The 24769-nt window shown below is 38.0% G+C and overlaps 1 protein-coding gene across 1 annotated transcript in view; it reads right to left on the bottom strand.

Moving 5' to 3' along the window:
- LOC103592257 (serine/threonine-protein kinase MST4) overlaps window positions 1–24428 on the bottom strand; it is a 50236-nt gene extending 25808 nt beyond the window's left edge. The window contains exons 1-2 of the mRNA XM_008574902.1: window positions 24253–24428; window positions 24002–24152 (exon numbers count right to left, since the gene is read on the bottom strand). Coding sequence (XP_008573124.1) covers window positions 24002–24043 — 42 coding nt within the window. The 5' untranslated portion in view covers window positions 24044–24152; window positions 24253–24428. The remainder of the gene's footprint in view (window positions 1–24001; window positions 24153–24252) is intronic.
- Between the last annotated feature and the right edge of the window lie 341 nt (window positions 24429–24769).

The following is a 24769-nucleotide window of genomic DNA, read 5'->3' as shown; positions in this document are numbered from 1 at the left end:
GGGTTGCAATCCGTTGCCGGACATGGAAAAAGACAAAAAAAAAAAAAAAAAAAAATGCAGCTCTCTAGACTTCACTCCCAAACTACTGATTCAGGATATCTGAGATTGGGATCTGCAATCAATATTTTTTTTTTTTAAAAAAAGCACCCCAAATGATTCCTATGTAGTCATTTTGGCACCAGTCTTGAGATCAGCATTTGGGAACCACTGAGCAGACAGATGTAAAGTTTGTAACCTTGACTAGAGGAAACTCACTATCTCTATTTTTTCCGAGGGAAGCATATGGGTCTCATCTAATTCTGCACACTAAAAGCAAACAATTCAGGGATAAAACCGATAGGACTTTGGTATTTATGTATATGTACCTATATTTTTAAAACTAAGTATGCAATACTTCTTTGTAAGGACACATCTCTATAATTAGTACTTATTCTCAAGATTAGAAATGTAATATTTGTCAGAAATAAGCGACACAGCCCATGCTCTTTGTGTATGTTTTCTTAAACATTGTTTTTACCCAACACAGTCTATGTGCAATCTATAGGGTGTATAATAGGTTAAGATGTGATTGATGACAGAGTTTTGAGGCTAACAACCAACACTGAGGAAGGGTAAAAGTTTACATCTAGTTAGCTAGGAGAAAATGGGTCCAAATGGTAGAAGGGGACATTGGAAATGAGCAGCCAGGGGAAACAAGAAAATCTTAGACAGAATTAGAATCAGCTTTGGAGCTGTAGTAGAATGGAGACCTAGAGAGACCAAAGTGTGAAAGAACCAAAGGTAAAGAATCTATCTCTTTGAATCTGAGCTAGCTAAGACCTCCAGTATGGAACTGAGAGTGAAAACATAATAATAGGTTTAAGGAAGAGAAGGTAGATTTCTCAGAGTACTTGACCATAAAGGGTTGAGCTCAGGTTCCTGAAAGAACCTTCAGGAACCAGGAACCAAGAACCAAGAACCAAGCTGAGCAAGGCTGAACTCACTAGGTTTTGCCCTTGCCTCCCTACCTTAATAAAGCCTAAACAATGAATGCTCTCAGCTATAAGATAACTTTTTGCACTTTACAAAGACTGGCCTGTGTGTAGGCCTACCAGTGACTTACACATGAGGAGAGGTATTACAGGAAATGAAGAGCAAAGAATGTGCTTATGACATCAAAGCTTATTAGAAAGGACGACCTCTTACTCCCTTCAAATCTTCAAGTGGTAATACCAGGAGTGACATGCAGTGAACACAGGGTGCCCTGACGATCACACGGGGTAACTAAAAACCTTAGCCTAACAATGTAGTAAAAACTAGAGATACACCTATTTAAATTGCTCAGATTAGATCTCCCAAGCTAGGGATGAAATGCTTTTCTGGATTACTCCCATGTCTTTGTTATTACCTATCATATAACAAGTAGAACACATCTAAATACAGCCATTCTCTAATGGCTCCATGAGTCTCAAATAATTATTTTTTAAAACTTGACCTTTAGAAAATTTTATTTATTTTTATAACATTAATATTCATATTTACATTTTTATTAAAAAAGCATATGTATGTGTTTGACCCAAGAAGCCTGGAGTTCAAATGCATTAGCATTACATGTAAGAAATAGCCACACTGGCCAGTTTCAACCATTTTAAGGTTGTGATTATTTTACAGCTATATTGGACTATTTCTATAAAAGCAGAATATGTTAATATTGGAGAGGCTACAATATGATTATGGAGCAAAAGTGTAGAATTTTGAAGAATGACTGGGGAACACATTTCATTTCTGGCACTGTGGACCTTTGCCTTTTTCTTATAAGATTAATATTAGCCTCAAATTACATTACTGTTCTATTATGATTGCCTATGTTAAGATTTTTCATTTGCCCTATGATCATTGCCTAAAAACTTTGTTGAGTGTTTCCTGATCAAGATACTGCCAGAAGGAAAAAAAATTAAAATCAACAGCCGTATACCTCTTAGTACTGCTGAGTTCAAGAGCACAGGATACTATCTTTTTAAAGTGCTAGATATGATCCAAGCACAATTGACTTCTTCCCCAGTCACTGGCTTTTAGAGCTAGAAGGAAATGTATAGATCACTTAATCCAACTCCTTACCACCACCATCAGCAACATTTACTGTATGCCTGCTGTGTCTTAGGACAATCCCACCAAATGGAAGCTATGAAGTTTAAGGTCATTTATGTCAAAACAACTGTAGAGGTAGAGAGAGGTTGAGAAGGGATACAGAGTTTTGGATTATGGTATCTTTGAGATGAGCAGAAGCTCAGTAAACATCTAATGCAAACATCTAAAAAAAATTCCTTATTTTTACAGGGAGAAATCTATAGCCTAAAGAGGTTATCAAACTGTTCACGGATCTAAAGTATTTAATTAGCGGCAAAGCTCAAACTTGAACACAGGTCTCCTGACTTGTGTCTGAGGTTCTTTCACTACAGCTTAATTTATTTGTAACTTTAGCTAGACTCCGTTTTGCTATAAAACCAGAATTATTTTTTTTATCATAAACAGATCACACAATTGTCCAATGTCTACTTTGTAATATCTACTATGTAATATCCCAACATTTAAAGAATTTGAAAAACTTAAGATAGGATATTCCTTTTCTCCAAATGATAAAATTTCTTCCTTCTTCCTTTTTTTAATTGACAGATAAAATTATATGTACTTACCACATACAATATTATGTTTTAAAGTATGTTTAAAACATTGTGGAATGACTAGATCTAGCTAACTAACATACACATTACCTCACATAGTTATCGTCTACTTTATTAGCATTTTTCAAGAATACAATATATTGTTATTGACTATACTCATCATGTTATACAACAGATTTAAAACTTATTCCTCCTATCTAACTGAAATTTTGTATCGTTTGACCAATCACTTGCGACAACATGTATAAACCTGGAGGACATTATGTTAAGTGAAATAAGCCAGACATAGAAAGACTGCATGATCTCACTCATATGTGTAATGAGCTGATCTCATAGAACTAGAGAGCAGAATGGTGGTCACCAGAAGCTGGAGCGGTTGTGGGGGGGAGATGTTGGTCCAAATGATATGAATTTCTTACAATTTTTGAACCACTATGCAATGGATTGACCCCTGTATATATGTACAATTACCAGATATTTCCTATTATAATCTTAAAAGTGATCTGTAAATAACCTTGTCTTTCTGGCAAGGTTACTATACTCAGGCCATTTTTATTTCCATGTCAATAACTAGACTGGAGTGGTCTAGCCTCTAGAATATGGGAGGCAAAGTACTGATAGTATTCCATATCATGATTCCCATAGGAAACAATGTCAGGAAGTCAACAGCCCCAATTCCAGCTTTATCAGTGATTTATTGTAGGCTTCAGTAACCCTTTATACTAAGGTTTTCAGTTCTGTTCTTGAAAAATACCACACAAGTTGATGGAATTGTCCAAGAGTAAAAATAATGTCAGTTGTTAATTTTGTGCTAGATTTTATGTAAGTCTACAATTGTTGAAATAACCATGTGAATGCTCAAATTACTTTAATAATGAGAAGGATAAAACAAACCCCCCATACATTTTCCTATGCTTTTGAAGAATGTGACATTAGCAGAGTATTTCTCTGCTTTGCACAACCTCAGGTTCATATTACAAATATCTGATACGATTCTATGGAATTCTTAAGAGACCTCTGTGATTTATATTTCTGAAGTAAAATATGTAACTTCACTATATTCTGCATATGACAGAATAAGAACTAAGATAAAAATTGAGTATGTCTGTATATGATTCAAATTAAACATGAGTAATTTGGCTTGAGGTCAAATTTCTTTAGGTGGTCAGTCATTTAAGTTTGTATTTCCACGTTTAAATAAGAGCTCAAAATATTTAAGTGTATGAAGAAAATGTTCTTAGTTTACCTATTTTTACGGTGTACTCATTTTTACATCACAAACGTTATTATTGCTCGCCTTTGCATACATGTAAAATCTTTGTGTTGCAATGAGATAAATGAAATGAAGCCAAAAATGTAGTTTGAACAACCATGGGCTTCCTTATGGTCATCAGACAGCATTTATCAACTCACAGTTGAGTCCCTGTCTTTACCCACCCACTTAAAAGGAAGTTTTGAAATGGATGAGGCAGCAGCACCGCAACCCTAGTCTTAATGGAAAAGCATAAAGTCAAAGGTCTTACACAGTATTATTTTGTACTTTTAAGGCAACCGCTTAAACTCTTAGCAATACTGTGCACAGCAATGAGACAAATGCATTCACAAGACAGAAATAAAGTTAAATTTATAAGTGCTTTTTAATCTCTTTTTTATTATTTCTATTTTTAAATGTATCTCATAAGGAAAAATACTTAGAATGCAAATATTTTAGTCGAGGATAACTTCATTAAAATTATCACAAAAGGTTTTGACATAGCTGCGTGAATTACAGCAGTTTGAGGAATCTCTCTTGATTAATAATTTGAGTCTACTTCATCTTTAAGAACAAAAGAATAATTGATAATTCCTTCATCTTAATTCCTCCTACTCAAGAGAGAATAGGAGAAGAGCTTCCTCTGCTCCTAACTTGCATCCTGCTCTTTACCTAAGCTCAGATCAGAGGAAAAGAACAATGAAGCAAGTGGCACACATTCTGGGATGTGAAGAATGCTGTTCTTTACATATGTTTGTAAGATGGCTCGATTTACAACCAGGTAAAAAAGAAGGTGACATTTGTTTGATTCTATTGTCACCTCTACCACATTCCACATTTTTCTAAAGAAAAGTGGAATACAGAAAGAATAATAAATTTAACTATAACTTCCCTCATCTTAGAAATCATCAAGCAAGAGCCAAAGTCATAATAGGCAGCACTTATTAGCTCTATGTCCCAGATACGGGGGGCTTTACATTCCTGTTATTTTAATTGAGAGTAGAAATGTCAGATTATTTTGTTCAGCCAGGTAAATCATCTTTGGATCTAAGACCTCTTAAAATAAAGGAAATAACCAATTTTGTCTTTTTGACTAACTCTCTGGGATCTGAAGTTCCCTTAAACCTTTAATTATACCCATGGGCAAGGGGAAGGAAACATCCTGCAAACAATCACATTCTTCTCTCAATAAACCAAAAGTCAAGGCTATCATCACAATAAATGCTGGATGCAAATTCCATTGCATCATTTAGCTCATTTCTCTCTGACCTTACAGCCATTCCAAAGGAAAAAGGAGGTCTGGTTTCTCATGAGTATTACAGAGGTAAAGAGAGCACGGAGGTCAGGCAAAATTGCCTTAATTTTACTTATCCAGGAAATTATAAGAAATCAGTGATTAGATGTTGGCTTTACCATCTGTATAATGAGGGAAGGGGTGGGCTTGATGATTTCTGAATCCCTTACTGTTCTGACACTGTGTGAATCTGTGAAGTATTAAAAGCCAAGTCCCTTTGTTCCCTTCCCTTTATCACTAACAATCGCCAACCCTAATTTTGAAACGTAAGGTAAGGGATGAATTAGTATCAGCCATGTACCACTATAGTGGTACACAATGGCTCAAATGTAAAGTATAAACAGTATTATACCATTGTTCCAGTAAGAAATTCAGAGTCACTAGTAGACTGCATTCAAGACCCAATCTCTGACACTATAATGAAGTGGGCCTAGAAGCCAAGGATGGATAAAGAACAGCAGAGTGAGCTGCTGTCCAGATGGATCTATTGCCTCTCACACTGGCCATGATCCATTAGGTATGAGTGACTGTTCCCAAGAAAGTCAAGGGGAGCCAGGAGTTCAGCTCATACAGAACTTAAGGCTCTATTAGTCTTCCTCTACTTTAAATTGATTCAGAAAGTAAAGTAGTATTTAGAAAATAACATAGTTAACCAAATATAGAACTTGAACATCCAAGGAAACTAAATGCCTAGAGGGAAAATTCCAGAGATATCTTACCATGTCTCAAATCCAAATGCTTCAGCTTAGGCATATAAAATTAAATGCAATGATCCATTAGGAAATGACTCTATTTTCTTACTTTTGAGCCTTTGACTCATGCTATTTTCTGTCTACAATACTCTGCCTGTCCTTCTCCATCTCTGGAAGTCCCAGCATCTTTAATTAAAAAATAAACACCTTCCCAACCCCCTAGAGGAACCTGATTACCCCAGCAGAATTAATTGATTGTTTCATTCTCTGCCTCCCCACAGCCCTTTACTTGTGCCTCCATTAGAACACACATTTTATTATGTTTGCATTCTCTTTCATTGAGGTAATCTTTTAATTTTTGACAGTAAGCTTATTTAGGATAAAACTCTGTCTTACTCAGTGTCAGGTAACCTCACAGTACCCAGTACAGTGCTTTATACATTGTGGCCCTTGGGTGTTTGCAGGGTGTTTACCTGGGGGCACTCCTAAAATGAAATCACTGGTGTGAGGTTATCTGTTTATTTGCAATTTGATTTCTGACTTTTGGTGCAAGAGAGATTACATTCAATAAACCAAAAGATGTTAAAATAGGTATGAAATTTTAAATCAATCCCTATTCTCACATGTGATTAACATAATAAAAACTTTTCAAAGTGACAACTTGGAGATTCTTTTTCTTTCAACTGAAGAGCTCTTTAGTTTACAAAATAGCAGTTCTTGAAATAATATGGAGCTGTACCCAAAGAAGAGTTGGTAGTAGCCACACACACAAAGATGTCTACAAGTGGTGTATGCAAATCTGATTCTAGAAGCACAATTGCAATCACTTAACCAGAGCCACAGGACTACTGTATGCCCTGGAGCATCTGGGATGATTTCATACTCTAATGCAAAGATTAGAGGCCTCGAAGAGCCATGGTTTGTGTATCACTCTGCTGTGCATTTCTTTTCATTTAGTTGGGCTGACACATAGAAATATACAATCCAACCAGGGGTCAGGTTTAACCATAAGCATTAATGTTAAAATTAAAGAGAATTATTACTGACTAGACAGGATGTTACATAAATATGGCTTGGGATTGATAACAAGCCCTAACTATAAAATATTCATCTGGAAAGGGGGAAAAGGACATACAATGAAAGGAAGACAATGGTTCTGTTAATAAATGATAAAACAGGTATTCTAATTTGTTCAGGCCATTATTTAATCAAACCCACAAAAGAGCACTTTAAAGTGATGGACACTGAGAGCTTCATTTTATTCTATTCATATTAGAGGTAAAATAAAAGGATGTTATTCCAGTATTTTCAAAAATAAACATCTTTGGTTAGAATCTAAGGCAGCGGCCCCTCATAGCAAATATCGAACTATCACGGGTAATGTTATGGTGAATCTTTAGCACACTTATTAAAATGCATTGGATTAAAACAAAATTGATTTGCTCACTGCCTATCTTCCTTCTAGATGTGGACCTCCAATTAAAATCAATAGGTTTGAAGCTCGTAAGCACAGCACTAAATTATTAACACCATGACTTCTTTTAGAAAATTAACACTGATTGAAAAAGTGGAATTTTACATAGACTTACCTTCTCATTCTTAATGAGAAAGTGGCTGCAGCATAATTCCCCCCCCCCAACATTTTCCTTCTTAATCAAATCCATACTCTGAGTGAATTTAATCAAACAGTATTTGCAAGGAGTTACCCAATGGAATCTTAGGACTAAGGAAAATTATCTCTTGGGTCCTGATGGCTTTAACATTCTATGATCACAAGAAAATGACACTGATGGCATGATGGCATCAAAAGCAAACGATTTTAATCTTAGCAAACACTAAGAATGGAGCAGAGAGGAGATTACAGAATACTCTAAAAATATGTTCTCTAATATTTTCAACAATCCACTTTCATTTCCCCAAAGTGAAAAATATTACCAGGGTGTGTGTTTTTTGTGGGTGTGTATATGTGCAGGGCTAAAAGAATGCTTACTGTTATTTTTTATACCCTATCTACTTTTAAAGATTGGGAACAGTGCATTAATAAATAAGAATATACTCAAAAACAAAGTAAAATGGTGAGTGTGGTATATGTGTGAAATAGTTGTACCTGAAAACCTAAGCTAAGAAGAACTACTACAAATAAGCAAAAAAGTTAGATTTGAACAGAGCACTACAATGTACTCAACATACATGAGAAGGAAGCTAACATAACAAGGCAGGGACTGGATTTCAGCATTCTCACTGGTGATGATTTTATCATTATTCCCTTTCCTTTGCACAGGGAGTACCATTCATCTGAAGGAAAAAAAAAAGCCCTAAATATTGTCATACTTCCATTTTTCCAATGAATTCCAGCTTAGAAAACTCTTCTATTTTTTGTTATGAATTAATCCCATCTCAAAGATCCCCAACTTTTCCTTAACTGAAATTTCTCAAGCCTGTCCCTATCCCACCTCACAGCCCACTGTCCACAGTCAACAGCACTTGGGAATATACTAACCCCTATCTCTACAGGTACAGATTCGCCAGTGTTTCCACCCATTAATCTGTGCTGACATTGCTGAAATCTGTGCATATTACCAAAGCACAAATTAAACGTCTGACAAATGTTCGAATAAAGGGAAAAATGTTACTGAACTTATGAGGTATCTTCTAGTACGAGTTGAATCTTTTAATTTTTAACAAATATTATAAACATAAACCTGTTTCCGTGTTCTGCACACAAATATGACTAAGATAATACATACCAGTGTAAACACAAAGCATTTTATTAATTGAAATTTATAGTCCTTGTCTATTTCGCAATCAATTTAACAAAACTAATTCTCCAATTAGGATAATCAATGTCCAGTACCAGACTTGAACACGTATGCAAACTCTGATATTTTTTCCTTCCAGAAATGCTATATACTCTGTTTAGGAACTTTCGAGGGCAATAAGATGTTATAACTGGAAGTGACCCTTATAAAATACCTGGCTTTTTAAATTTTATAACGAGTGATTTCTAGCTGGCAGTGGGGTGGGCGAGGATAAACAAGTAACCTCAAGACAAGACAAATGAGAAAGTTCTTTAATTAGTTCTTGAACTGCCATAGCCAAAATAAGCTTGACGAGCAATTCAAAGTAATTAAAATGTTTTGAACAGTGTCTACCCAAAGAGATCTGTGATCTACAACTTGAGCTGACTTGTACCCTATCTTTTTACAGCCCTAACCAGAAAGTACTATTCACCAAACAAATCCTCACTATCCACCCCAGAAGGACTTACAGACCATTTTGAAAAACACGACCACAGAACTCCCTTTTTCCTTTCTTGCCTTGGCTAATTTCATTCCCTCCTTTTGTTTCCCTTCCTCACACCCAGTCTCTTAAAGCCATTTCAGCTACTCAGTGATGCCTTTTCTGACCATCTCTGCAGCCTGGCTTGATGCATCTTTCCTTGGAATTTCTGGTCAGGCTAGTAGGGAGCCACTGAAAGCTTTCAGCAGCTGAGTGAAAAAATAAAGGCTGTGTTTCAGGTAACTCCATTAGTCTGCACGCAGCCTGCAGTCTACTTAGTGACAAAGGCCAGAATGGTGTGATGAAAGAAGGGACGATGTCTAACATTTTCTGGAAAAAAATGCTGATTGAATGTCATGATTAACTGAATACAGAGATAAAGAAAATCAGCAGCAAATTACAATAATGCCCGCTGGTCTTTTCTCCCCTTGATAATTTTGTGATTTACTAATACCATAGGTCTTTTACAGCTGAGGGCACCTCTCCCACTAAATCAAGTAGTTAAGTGGCATTTGGTAGAGCCTGATTATTTCATATGCTATGATCTAATAACTTCAATGCATTTTTGATTAAGTATTATTCTTCTTACAGCTGACAAGATACCTGAAATGTTAATTATGGGGTGAAGACACTCAGTACAAAAAGGAAACAAATGTGATTGTATCTGACACAACGCTCGCTTTTCACTTTCTTTCACTAATAGATATGGCCGTTTAATTTAAAATTTTGATAAAAGCAATTGACGCTCTCCCTGGTCCTCTCTTTTATTCCTTTATAAAATCCACCCAGCTTTATTTTCTTTCTCTAGAAATTGAGAAAAATATTAAAATATCAGTATGCACACACACATAATTTATCATTTAGTGTCATTACCAATACAACTTTCCACATAATTCAGTGGTTAAAATTTATCTCTAAAAAACAAACAAAAATACGCCTACCTATTAACTATAATCTGAGGTGTCCCCTTGAATTAAGCATTACAGTAATGGGACCAATACAGAAGTCAGTTACCTTAGTAAAGAGAAGAACTTTTCTATTATCACTCTATATCCTGAGCTTCAATGAAAGCTGCCTTTCTTCAGACCACCAATTCTCAATGGGTTTCAGTGCCCTAAGGCAGGAGTCGGCAAACTTTTTCTTTAAGGGGCCAGATAGTAAATATTTTAGGCTTTGTGGGTCAAGCACACTCTGCAGTCTCTGAGTTTCTGTCACATAGTCTTTTTCAACAACTCCTTAAAAATGTAAAAAATATTTTTAGTTTGCAGGCCATACACGAACAGCCTGCAGGCAGGATTTGGCCCTTGGCTGTAGTTTGCCAACTGCTGTCCTAAGGAATCAATCCATTGTATGTAATAAATCGACTGCTCTCTAGTGCATCTAGAATTGGTCTCAGTTATATGTCCTCGGGAGAATAGAGAAAACAGTAACTCTGATCACTTTCTGTTTTATGCTTCAGATGAAAACCCTGGCTGAGAAAGTCTGCATTAGATTAACAAAACTCTACAAACACTACTGGAAGAAGGTGAATGATTATTATTTTCAAAAAATATAGGCATTCGAAGCTATCTCAAGGAACTTTCCTTTTGTCCAAAGCATAAGGCGAATGTTATAGCCTTATTACCTCTTAGTAGAAAATTAATTACAAATAGTAAGGAAAGTAATTACACATTAATTGTCTCAGTAGAAAGTTAATTACATCTAATTCAAAACTTGCTTGAAAAGGGTACCTGATCCCTTCCATATATAAATAGTGTTGTGTGCCTTGTCTTTTACAATAATAACCTAATCGCCACTCCTGAGCAGAATTCCCCAAACACACAGCTTTAGAGTTTAAGGGTTACCTATGCAATCCCCTCACTTTACATTTGAGGAGATGCAAGCAGGCATTATTTCATAGTATAGTGGAACAGAATACACTATCTCTTCATTCTAAGAGTTAGGAGCAAACGACTTAGTTTCTTACCAGGAAAAAAAATTAAATTCTCAAGGTCTGGAACCACTTGACCATATTAAATAAGAATATTCTTTCAGTTAAAGGAGGTTTTTAAAAAAATGCCTAAAGTTATGCTTTATCTTTCAGTATCACCCTTACATTGCAGTTGTATGATGCACTGTCATCAAAAAATACACACGAGAGTAATTAAATTAAAGTGCTTCTAGTTATACAGTTTGACCCAGAACCCAGGCACATGGGCAGACAACAGGAGAAAAGTGTATCTATGGCTGGAACTCAGAGAGGGGGCTGCAATCCCTGGGCAGAAAACAGTGGTTTTTCTTTTCTTTTCTTTTTTTAAAGTATGAAGACATTTATACCTTTTAAACTACTGGAAGGTTAAAAGTCAATTATAGAAACAATACATTATTCAGTTTCCATAAGTATTCTTTAAAGAAAAAGTGATTGGACTACTACTACTATTTAGAACTCTTCTCTCAGCCAAAACATAAATCAATTTGTGCTAAGAAGTCATTAGGCAAACTTATTTTAAAGTAAATCGGAGATGCTACTCAGCCTTGAAATGCTCCAAAGAACTGTTTTAATCACTCCCCGAGGGAGAACTTTAATGCCAGAACCTACAGGAAAAGTAACAATGATATTAAGTCCAGTCATTTGAAAGTGAGACTTCTCTTTAGCCTCTCTTCTCCACAAAACAGCAGTCTAAATTAGCCAAATAAAATCTAGTGATATTCTGGCATTTTTCCTTGTTAATGAAAAGTATTTATTTTGGCTACAGAAGAAAAAAAAAAAGGCCACCCAAAATGATTCCAAGTGTCTAGAAACAATTTATTGGTTGAGTACACATACCACCAAAATTGTACATCTTAAATAAAAAAGCAACTGAAATCACTTCCCCATGATGTCAGTTCTTCCCCTGGATCTTTCACAAGCTTCCTCCCAACCAAAAAGACTCTATACAGACATTTTCTTGCCATAACACATTAATTATGTAAATGTAACTTTTATCACAGAAGTCATAAGCAACAAGAAAGAAATGAATTACTATTTACCTCCCCAATTTCCTTTTCTGTTAGGTTTTTCTCCTCTCTGCAGAAAGTAGAGAAATTTCCCATTCTAAAAAAATATAGAGAGTACTCTCAATCTTTAAAGAAAAAGACTACTTTTCCCCTTCCTTGGAAATACTGTCTTTCTGTTCTTCCAGAGTCCACCTTTTTCTTCACCTATATTTTCTGTTTGCTCATGAGGCAGCAGTAATCCTCTGGCATTATGAAATTCTACCTTCGCTAAGCAGGGTTTACACTGCAGCCTCCAAAAAAACGATGTCTGAACCTCAGCAGATAGAAGATCCATAGCAACAGCAGTAATAGTTTTTTTTCACTCGCTATTACCAGAAATCACAGTCCAAAACGACGACCATGGAGGTGTCACCTATGCTAAAACCTCGAAATTGATTCATTATTTAACTAGTCGAATCCCACGTTTTCATTCTATGTGCCCTTTGGAAAGCCTGTGACAGAGTAAAAAAGATCTTTCAGTGACAGTCACCATTTTTCATGAAGAGATAAGTAGTTTTTTCTAAAAAAAAGAACAGCAGCTCTCCAGGTAAAAAATTTTGTTTGTCACTGAAACAGAATCCAATGTCTGGTCCTCTCCATTCCTCATCGCCTGAAAATCTATAGCATGAAGGACCTATAACAATTTTAGCTTCAAAATAAGAGCTTATGGAATGGTTAGAAGTTTCTGTTAACTAGAAGTCATTAGTATACTGCCCACATATCTTTGATTTTACTAACAGGGAAACAGATTGATATTTATCAAAAGCAAATATAATGACTGATGCAATGATTCTCTGTAAGACTATACTACAGGAGAAATTAAGGGGAGAATTGAAAATCTTGATAAATACAGTCCCACATAATGTTCAATTCAATTCTTATTCACTAAAACTGCTGAACACTGGTATCGAATTTCATTAAGTCATTTCCCATGATCTGTACCCTGTATGGAACAGACTGCTGTGAGTTCAATTTCTTCAAGAATAGTATGAGTTTAAATATCAAAGGCTGAAAGAACCACCCACAATAAAATTGTAACATGTGACATAATAAAAGTGCAACATGTCTAATATCCTAATAACCCTAAGATTAGGGTAATTAAGTTTGCTCACATTGTTTGGTGTTGGCAAACTTATTAAATAGGCCCTATTTGCTTCTCTTATTTTCAGTTCTAATCTTTTGTTTGAACTAAACTCTGAGCCATCCTACATGGTACCTGTTAGCAAATGGTAATATATAATCTGACAGGTATAAAGAATATTTTAGAGAGCAGAGAAGCCATTTAGGAAGTGGTTTGATATTTTCTTAATGATTCAGAAGTAACTTCCTCTTTCTTCCAGCAATTTACATATATAAACATAAGTTGGCTTTGGGATGTCATAATTGTGAAGGGGTATTTTTTTTTATATAATAGCAGCCCAGGGCTACTAAGTCCAGTTTGATTGGGGATTTGGGGATGGGGGTGATAATAGGGGGAGGAAAAGGGATTCCGAAAAATAAAAATTGGTGAGATGTATCAAAATCTTGACCTTTGGGAGAAATATTGCCACTTATTGATATTTTGTTTCACTTTAGCCAACTTGCATTTTCGCAACTATAAGCATAAAGAGATTTCACATTCTTCATGAGGGTTTGCATTTGAAGATAAGAGCATTTACTGAGCCATTTACTACAGTAAACACCTAATCACACTAAGCATAGTAACAGAATTCCACAGAAAGGTTTTATTTGCAAGATTTGTCATCCAAGAAACTCATCCAGACAAAAAAGTTGAAAAAATAAATAGAACATAATAAAAACATTAAATCAATAAAAACTGAAGTACGTTACATACAGCACACATGGGTCAGCAATAAATATATGAGGGTACTTTTAAAATTTTGTGGAAAGATTCGTGTTATCTTTCAATTCGATTTTTCCACAAACTTTTTGAAGCAGATTGGTATAATGATGACAACGGGCATTTGCTAAATTGCAAACCTGGATCAAAGAAAACAGAAGTCAGGGGTGACAGTGAGATTTGGGAAGCTGTAGAACTTAACACAGAGTTTAGCTTCCTGGAAGGATAATTAGAAGTCTCATTACTTTCATCTCTCAATTTCACCTATCTATCTATCTCCACACAGGACTCTAAAATCTCCATCTTCTCTCTTGAACAAACGTGTCACTAAATGCTTCTGCTTGCATATGACCAGAACGTTAAATTCAACATTTTAAAAAATGAACTCGTTTTCTTCCAAACTCAACCATATCTTTACCTCTTTCTTCTCCCATCATGTTTATCCTCTTCTCACATTCAATTAGTCACCAAGGTCTGTTAAAATCTTCTTCATGTGGTACTCAGAGTGATCCCCAGCCCAGCAGAGCAGCTGAGAACTTATTAGAAATGCAAACCCACAAACTCCAGCCAGACCTACTGAATCAGAAACTGGGGATGGGGCCTAGCAGTCTGTGTTTTAAAAAGCCTTCCAGGTGGTTCAAATACATGCTCAAGTTTGACCACTCATTGCCCTAGATCACCCTTATCAACTAAAGCCCTCAGCCTTCCCCTATCTGCAGCCCAGTCTGTTGGGTTGGAAGCCTAATGCAATCTTCCAAAGCAAACAAACAACGTTGCTTCCATCATTTCATTATCTTACTGAAAAATTCCTTATTATGGACTGAGTAAAGAATAAATGTTTGAGTGTGGCATTCAAGGCTTTTTACAATCTGGCCTAACATAGTTCATGCCCATAGGCACCTAGCTCATACCTCTGTTACAGAAGGAACATTGTGTGTGTCCTTTGTGCCCTTTCTCCTGCTTGTCCCCCACTCTCTTTTAAGGGTCTGTTGAAGGCCACCCTGCCTAGAAGCAATGCAGTGCAGTAGCATAAAAGTATTCTATAAATGACAGTTTCCTTTCTTGGGATGTTTCTATATCGGATTCTCACTATTTGGATTCCTCACTATTTGGGATTCCTCACTATTGCTCTGCGTTGTTGGATTTCTAAATGCATCTAGTCACTCCAGTTAGAGTATAAGCACTGTCCTATGCAAAGCAGGGCTTCCAAACTTTGCTACTAATAATCTTCAAGCTTAAATCAGACCCCGTTGTTTCACAAAGACTAAATGTGTAAAAACATTAAACCTGGGTCACCAATGTCCAACTTGGGAAAGTCCAATATATTACCATTTACTGACAAGCACACAGGAAGGCTCAGAGTTAAGTTCAAACAAAGGATTTAGACTAAAACTAGAGAAGCAAACAGGACCTTAATTAATGAGTTTGCTAACTGTTCTTCCCATGGGGTTCAGTAGCTTTTAAAAAGCATACATTTGAAATATGCTTCTTTCCCTGAGGCTGCCAGACACACTGACTATAGTCTCTTTAACCACAAGAGGTCAAAGTTCTATTTTCTATCACCATACTTAGTAGCATGTGTGCATGCTTTGCTGATTGGTTTCTTTTGTGCTTCTGCTTAAAGTTAAGGCAGGCAGCAGGAAATTGAGACCAGGGAGTCTAGAAACTTTCCCAGCCCTAGTGAGCAGCAATAATGATCAAGCAGAAGCTTTGGGAAAAAATTCTGACTTTATGGTTTCTATGGCTCAGCTCCCCCAAATTTTCTTGCGTTAATAACAACTTATGCCCCACCTGATTGTCTAAGTTGCCCATTCCTCCCCTATCACCCACTGATCTGTTATTTATACTATAGTGCATCAAACAGTTAAGCCTAGCCTAATATAACATACTGTAAAGTGATATGTCCCAAAGCCAATGGTTTAATGGAAAGCTGGGGGAGGGGTGGGGGGGGTAAAAAGGCACTAACAGAGCAACTCAAAAATGCATTTTCAAAGAAAAATCTGGATGTATCTAGATGTCCTTGAAGTATTTCTTCCACCTGCCAAAAATTCACTCCTAGGATTCTGTTACCAGGCACTATTGAAACCTGGTAGAGTAATTCGCTACTATGCTTAGAAATTTCCTAACACATTTAGTGTGGTATGAATTTCAAATCCAGTAAAACTTCATTAAGTTGATACTGTGAAGCTGCTTCTATAATGCAAAGCAACTGTTATTCTTTGGCTAGACACCCAATTGTTCTGTAATAAACAAACTTTAAAAATCCAATGATGATGGTTGATTTGAACTTGACTTGTTTCAGTCCTTTGTATTTTAAATTAATAGGGTTTTACAGGTTGCTTCCTCCACCCCCCACTGTTTTCTTTAACAGGTGAAAGGGGAGAGAGAAATGTTTAAAAATACCACTAACAACGCACAATCTCTGTTATTCTAACAGAGGTTACAGGTTGAAATGTAAATATTTTCTGTAAATATTTTTCATGAGAAAAATACAAAAACACAATGCCTGGGATTCCCTCAACAGCACATTTTTGAAGTTACTTTACCAAACAGGGGGAAAGTGGACACTTAAAAAAAAGATAATTAGAATATTTTCAACTCTTGCATCTAAGCTGCCTACAATTTTATTTACTCTGGGGCCCAGGGAGTACGAACCACAATTTTACTCGATATTTTAGGACACGAATCATTCTAATTCATGATTCTACGATATGAAAGAAAAGAAGGACCAGCAGGCTACTGTCAGGGGAATGCTGAAACGAAAAGGCTGGGGGGTGTTCTCGGCAGGACCCTGGAGCTCTATCCCCAGTAAGGTATATATATACTGGTGAAGGGAGGTGGGGAGAGGCTGCCAGAAACAGAGGACATTCAGAGATCAGCTCTCTACATAGGTTTCCCTGTTTCTCTGAATGTGCACATCAGGTCATATAAGGTTTAGGGGAGGGACAACAAAGAGGGTTATGGGTAGAGTTGGCCAGCAATATGCTGTTAGTTTTACTTTTAAACCCAAATTTGAAGGCATTTTCCTATAGACTCACTCCTCCTATTTCATAGGATTGTTGACAGGAATTACTTAATATATTTAATAAGCATTTGATTTCTTCAAATATTAATTCAAAGATGTGATCCTTACCATATAACACCTTAGTCTAAAATGGCAGATGACCAAGTGAGAAATGTACATAAGTTGAAGGCAAAACTTTAGTTGTGCATGTTTTATCAATTTTTGTTTTTCTTCATGTGAGTTACTTCATAAGCATACTTCCAGAGACATTGTTTTATATGTACCTGTGGTGGAGATTCTTTGAGTCCTAATTATGAGAAATGAAAAGGAGTTTGTTACAGCACACCTAATAATTGAGTTAATTTTTGTTCTCCTAACTCCGTTTTCTAGCAACAAACTAAACCAGTAAAACCACCACTCTTTCAGAAGACACAACTCAGTCAAAACTATTACCAAGATGTCTGAAATTCTACTATTAGATTTTCATTTCTTTAAGGCATTACTCCCTGTAAAACGTGAACATCTGTGGAAGAGGTCACACACTGAGCCATTAATCAAAAAATCTTAATATGAATGAAATTATCAGATTCTTTCTAATGTGACAGCTGGGACAGGGGAGTAAAAACTTCATTTTGGGGGGAGGGGGAGGACAGAGGGAAGGGACAAGAGGAAGGTAGGTCCTAATCACCAGGGAGACAACTCTGAAGAGCCATAAGAAACTACAACTACCACCTAGAAGGAAGGAGAAAAGGAAAGAAGATGAGGGAAGAGGAGGGGAGGGGGGGTTATTTCTCCCAAAGACACAAATTTGCCTGCAATCTGCCCTGGTTACTAGGAAAGCAACGAGGCTCCTTTTTCTCTCAAAGGCCTTGGAGGGCAAGGGAGTAAAAGCTTTAGTGTATGAACAGCTAATTACTTGTAACTACAAGTAAATTTTGCTAGACATATAATGCATTAAAATCATTTTAATAACTATAGAAAGTCTACATTGTACACAAATAAGCCTTCGTGATCCACAGAATTCAAGCATTATAGAACATATTTAAAGAAACAGAGCCAGAATTGAAAAAAGTTAGAAAAGTCCAGTTTATGCTATGAGGATACTTCAAAAAGTTCACGGAAAGGTTTGTATTATCTTTTAATTCTATCTTTCCATGAACTTTTTGAAGTACCCTTGCATACTCATTAGCCAACACTTTACATACAAGTCATACCTGATGGTATAAAGAAAAGTAAAATATATGGTCCCCACCTTCAAAAAATGGATAGCCTTGTTTGGGAGACACATATAACATATATAATTAGAGAAACTCTAAGGCAGTATATAAATCAAGGACTGGACTGTCTGCTGCTGACAACAGACAAAATAGGTGCTTGCAAATGGAAGAGATTTCTATAGCCTGCAACATTCCGAGGCAGTTCATGGAGAAGGTAAGGTGAAGACCTTGAAAATCAGGTAGAATTTGGCCAATCAGTGATTACTGAGTTATCTAGCATGGTAGAACAAAAGGGATTTCTTGTTGGGAAGTAGTGAGAACTGAGTTTAAACTACAGACAAGAGGTGAGCAGAAAGCTCTGGATCCAGTTGCGGGGTTGTAGGTGGTGATTAGGTTTCAATAGAAAAATATGGGTTATTAAGCAGGAGAGAGATAAGATATGAGAGTGTTTTCATGTGATTAGCCTAGTACTGTTTTGCAGGATGAAATGCCCATATACATAACACCTTTTGTAAAGGAACTCAAAATATATTCCACACATGATAGTTAATTCATCCTAATAACCTCTCATTGAGGCAAAGGAAATGCAGCTTTTATTATTCCCCGTTTTGTAGATGATTTGCTCAAGGTCATTGAATAAATGAAAGGCAGAATTAAAAAATACAGTATCACAATGTTCAATAGTTCCTAAGTACCAGCTAAATTATATTATCTCATTTTCTATTACTCAAGCAAGGGAGGTATATGGTGAACCTTTGTACTCAAGTGCCATTACGAGACCCTCATTACTGTTCAAAGCACATGCCCTCCCAGGGGCCCAATTCCCGTTTACTCTCCCTACGGCCTCTAGCCCCCAGCTTCGAACCTTCCAATTAGCCCAGCCTCTCCCAGATAACAGTTGGCTTTGATTACTTTGTTTCAGCTGGTCTTCTGCCATTTTTATTAGCATGTGCTATACTTCTGCATCAACCACTCAACAAGAAGGACAATGGTTTGCGCTCATTAATGCAAGGCAATGCTTTCCACCTCGAACTTCAAAACTGATTAGTCCCTTTGGAACGTGTAAGGGAAATGAGAACTCCACAAACTAGATTGTGGTACCAAATGGAATTCTTTCTCCAATTTAGGTTTCCTGATAACAGTTAAATAAACAATCCTTGCCCCCCACCTCTTGCCCCCATTAACTCTCTGTCTACCTTGAAACATCGTCTTGTCCTCCCATGCATCTTAAAGCCCTGTTTCCTTTTCTTACAATGAGGGCCCTCACGTCCACATATTCTCTCTGGCGTTATGAACCTCTCCCTTCCTGGTGGCTCTGGTTCTTCATTTTCAAGTAAAGTGCCTGGCATAAGTAGATGTCAGTAAATGCCTGATGAATGACTAAAGCTCCAGTTCTATATCTTCAACTACTTGTTGGACAATTTTACTTTGTCATCTCATTGTTACCTCAATATTCTCAAGTCTAGAACAGAAATCAGTAACTTCCTACCAGATCTGGCTCTTCCCCATTACATTCCAATTTCTTTCACATGTGCCATAACTCTCGCAGTTCCCCATATCCAACACCACAAAGATTTTGACTCCTCCTTCTGTAACTAGCTAATCATAAAGTTTGGTGATTTTTTTCCCCTCACAGTACTAGGCATACCTGAAGCAATCTGTCAATACAAGGTCCATTGGGTCTGTACAGTCATGACTGTCCCATTGAAATAGCCTCTACAGATCAAACTGCCATGTCTCCCATTCATCCATTCATCCAATCTTGAAATTTCTCTTCCTAGATATAACTTTGTTCATTGAGTCTCTCTTACTCAGAAGTGTTTGATGAGTAGTTCAAAGGCCAAAATCCTTCCCTAGCATTTAAGGACCATCACGATCGGAATCTGATCCAGTTTTCCAATCTTATCTCCTATTATTTCTCTAGAGGAATTCTTCATCACAGCCCAAGCAATTTTATCCGGCTCTCAAAGACTACGTGTATGTGTGTGTGTGTGTGTGTGTGTGTGTGTGTGTGTGTGTGTGTGTGTGTGTGTGTGTACTCGCACTTGGGGGCATACCCTTTCTTTTCCATTTATATATATCTTTGCTCAGGGTATCTCCCTGCTTAGAAATGCCCTCCCCAATATGGATCCAAACAATACTTTGGGGTCAGCTTACCTTCTGGAAGCCTTCAACTCTGCCAGTCCGAAAGTTCTATTGTACTTACAGTAAGTTCACAGATTTTTGCATTAGTTGCTATTTCATGTACTAGCTTTAACAACTCGACACGATTTTAAGATCTTTAAGGGCAGATCATGTAGTATATTTTTGTACCCTTCCAAGAACCCAGTAACTAGGTTCACTGGTGCCAGGCAATGTTCTGCACTTCCTCGATAAAAGTCTTCAATAAAGCATTTATTAATCCTTAAACTTCATTGGCACTTCACAACTCAAATAACAAGCATTTCAAACTGTACCGCCTCGATCGTATTTAAAGATACATGAAGGCTAATTAAAAATTCTTTACCAGCAACTTTAAAAAATTCTTTAGTGAGAGGCAGAGCATAATGCATAGCATATAACATCATTAGTACTGCAATTCAGCATTTAACTTTATTCTCCCACCTACACTTTATAAAAAATTTAACAGTCAATTTAGAGTATTTGTCTTCATAAATACTAATGCAGGTTCTAAGGGGAAATATCTTAAACTTAAGTATTATTTATAACTGAAAACGTCAAAGGAAAAAATGGGTTTTAAATAAAGAGTAAATATTTGAGAGGAAAGAAACAGGTTTATTGGTTTATTTATTTATTTATTTATTTTAGGTTGTGCTTTAAATATTTTTCAAGAGTTCAGCTCCTGGTATGGAAAATTCCTTTAGTTTTACACTAAAGAAGTAAGCACAAATTAAGTACAAAAAAATTCATACCCTCAACACTTGGTGTAATATGGCAAAAATGTTCATTACCACAATATTAAGAAATATCAACAATATGAGTTTGAATAACTAATTCATAGGAAGAGTTTGAACTGGACCAAATCCTGGATTTTCTTTCTTCACTCCAAGTTTCTTTCCTATTTTAAACTAGTGGCAACAGAAATTTCTTTGTTTGCAAGTCAGGAATGCTGGAAGACTTAAGTGATAGAACAGGTAGCTCGGCTTCTACTGCACGTCTGTCCTCAGAGGGAGAAAAACATTGTGGATAAAGTAATTCTGTTTGTATTTCTGGAAAAATCATTTTTTTTACATCAATCTTCATAATTCTCTAAAATAAACTGTTAAAAAGTTACAGGCTGGTCAACCACTTCACCCTGATTTGTGGAAATACTATACATTGATTTCAAGAACACATGGCTAACTCAAGTTTTCTTACTACTCTAAAGGTCTAAAAGTTGCTTCTAACTCTAATAAAACTTTAGGAGATCTTACAAGCTTGTCGTATATTTCTGTATCTCAGCTGCAATATTTTTACACAGATAAATAATAAAAGTAGTTTAGGCTAAGAGTCACACTTCATGCCATCAAATTTATTTATAGGGTACTGTACAATTTCAAATACGGAGAAAACTTTTGTTTAAAAACCATGTGTAGAAAGAAAATGGAAATAAGGAGTTAAGAATTTACCACTTCACTAAGATGGAGAGAATGACAAATAAATATTCCTCTTCTGTTTGCTAATATTGAGATGATTGTCCTACCCAAACTGCTGCACAAAGTAATCACAACTTTTGGAGGGTATAAAGTGAAAGGCAGAATTTGTAATTTAAAATATGTGATTCACATCCTCATCCACCTTAATTAAGATTTAAAAACTCAAGAGATAGGCAACCCAGACAACTAAAGTGGGGAGCAATAAGAAATACTGAACAGCAAGCAGTTCCTGAACCATATAAATCAAATAAAGTCAAGACAAATCAAATAAAGACTAGAAACCATATAAATCAAATAATGTCAAGACAAATCAAATAAAGGCCAGAAACCATTTTTTTTCCTCAGCACAAAGAGTTCCCCAGAATCACCAACTTGATGAACCGGAGGTTCTCTGCTGAGGGATGCATGCAGGCACGTGCACACAATGGAGAGAGAAGCCTGGAGACCCTTAGAGACTAATTTTACATCTGTTACTGTTCTCCTCTCCACATAAGGGAAAGAAGAGAACAGTGGGAAAATTTCACACGTTATTCCAGATCAGACAGGGCAAAACTGTAGTTAGTATTGCAAACTACTAATTCTCTTGATACAATCAAAGGCAGAACTGAATGAACGAGTGTAGGGCAGGGTGGATGGGGGAAAGAGAAAGAAGGAAGGGGGGAGACAGCCCGAGAAGGAAGTCTGAGGCATTTTGCAAAGCTTGAATGGATTAACCTATTTCCCTTTATCTCTCTCTCTCTGTCTCTCTTTTTTGTTTTCTCTTTTACCTATTTTTATTAAATATGTACCAACTTTCTGGGACTCAACACAGTCTTACTCTAAGTGCAGGTTTTTCAAGGCCTGGTGCTTAGGACACACAGGAGTGCTAGGTTAGACATGCCCTACACAAATGGCCTTGATTTGGGAAAGGATTTTAGAAATCACTCTTGTGATCATGCATAAAATTAGACCGATTGCTTTAAAAAAAAAAAAAAGAATTCCATTCATCAATAAGTTAATTGAGGCCCCCATCCACAGCCCTTTGATTTCTACTAGAAACATAAGTTATTTACGACTCCAAACATTTCTTTTCTGAACTTGAAAAAAGTTTGCTTTTGCATTATTAGAAGATCATGAGGGACTGAGGCTTTAGTGTTTTTAGCCTCTGACCTATTCGTAAGTAGGTTATTGGGGCTATGTAACAAAAGAAAAAATAAATAAATAAAACGTGAATGCTTCAAAAAAGTTAGTAGATTTGGATAATATTTAGCAGAGAGCCTAAAATGCACCGATTTAAAAATATAACAGCATAAAAAGTGTCTTGACATAGTTTTTCTTTGATGAAGTGAGAATATAATAGGGGGAGGGTTTGGGCTGGGTAGACCTTGCATAAGAAGTTGGGTCCCACGCAGTAGTCCCTTGTCCAGGACAAAAAGCTTCCTTTAACCACATGCAACAGTCTTGTGGGAAAGGCAGGGAGAGGGGGCTGGGAAGTCATCATCGAGGCGACTCTGAATAGGACCCTACATTTCTCACGCCACACTATGGGCTGCACCAGGTGGGGGAGCGAGATACAACTTCGCCCTTTAAGAGCAGCACCAGAGCAGCACCGAAAGGGAAAAAGTCACCTCGCTCTTCGCTTTACGCACACAGGAAGAGCCCAATTCAATGCCGCCGCCACCGCCACCCCTTGTCTTGCCCCGCCCCAACTTGAGTGTGTGTGTGTGTGTGTGTGTGTGTGTGTTTTGGGGGACACGATTCGCCTTTTACCCCACGAATTCCGAGACACCTCCATCGCTCTCAGGTTAAGTTCCCCCCCCCAAAACCCAACCGTGCCAGGCTCAGAAGGCGCAGGTGTCTCTGGCTCTGGCCTATTTTTATACCCCCCTTCCCCCGCAATCCCCACCTAGTTGCGCGTCCCAGGCCCTCCTCGCCTTCACAGTGCAGAGCACCAGCTAGCCTAGACTCCAGAAAACACCTCAAGCCCTACTCCCAGGTCACCTGGCCAGAGTGCCCGGCCCTGCCTTCAAGGGGAGCCCGGGGGCTGCCCCTTCGTGGCTGGTGCCCAGCGCAGAGCGCGCACCGGGCTCCCGGGCAGTCACGTGGGTGGCGGGGGAGGCCGGGGCTTCCTCACCTGCATCCCGGGCACTTGGACAGCCACCGGTGAGTGGGCCATGAAGGCGACTGCTGCTCCGCACTGCTTCTGCGGCGGTGGCGCCTTGGGCTGGGACTGGCTCCTCCTCCGGGGGTAGCTCGGCGGCCCTCCCAGGCTTTTCGATCGGGGCCTGTTAGGACACACAGAAGTGGGGTTACTGGGCTGGTGGCGCGTATCCCAGAGCTGGAAGGTGGGCACTTGGCGGCGCGGCTCCCTGGGACTCAGTCTACCTTTCTGGCGCCCGCCTGCCGCTGTAGCCGCTGCTGCTCCTCTTCCTGAACGTGGGGCGCTGTGTGTGGCTGTGGCTGGGACCTGGGCTCGAGTGATGCCGCTCGTCTGCGCCTCGCCGCTTTAGGAAGAGGAGGTGGAGGCGCCCCAGCAACCCGCCCGCTCGCCTGCCCGGGGAGTCGGTTGGGGGCGGTTCCCCCGCTGGCCCTGCCCTCGTCCCAGTCCCGCAGCCGGGTGGTGTCAGGGGAGCTGGGGTTCCAGGCAGCGAAGGGGTTTGACTGGGCTTGCGGGAGCCCGAGAAGGGAGAGACTCTCCTGGCACGCGGAGAGGAGAACGACGGGACTGGGAGACCTGGAACGCATCTGGGCCTGGAGAAAGCATGGAAGAGTGTGGGAGACCCTGGGGGTATGAGAGCGTCCCGGACGCGGCCACGTTGCAGGCAGGCGTGCGACACTGGGGCACATGCAGCCTCAGAGACTTCTTGAGCTGAAACTTGGGGAGTATTGGAAGTCTTTCCTG

This window comes from Galeopterus variegatus, unplaced genomic scaffold, assembly GCF_000696425.1.
Source record: "Galeopterus variegatus unplaced genomic scaffold, G_variegatus-3.0.2 Scaffold1116, whole genome shotgun sequence".
NCBI lineage: Eukaryota > Metazoa > Chordata > Mammalia > Dermoptera > Cynocephalidae > Galeopterus > Galeopterus variegatus.
This window is presented reverse-complemented; position numbering and strand designations above follow the sequence as displayed.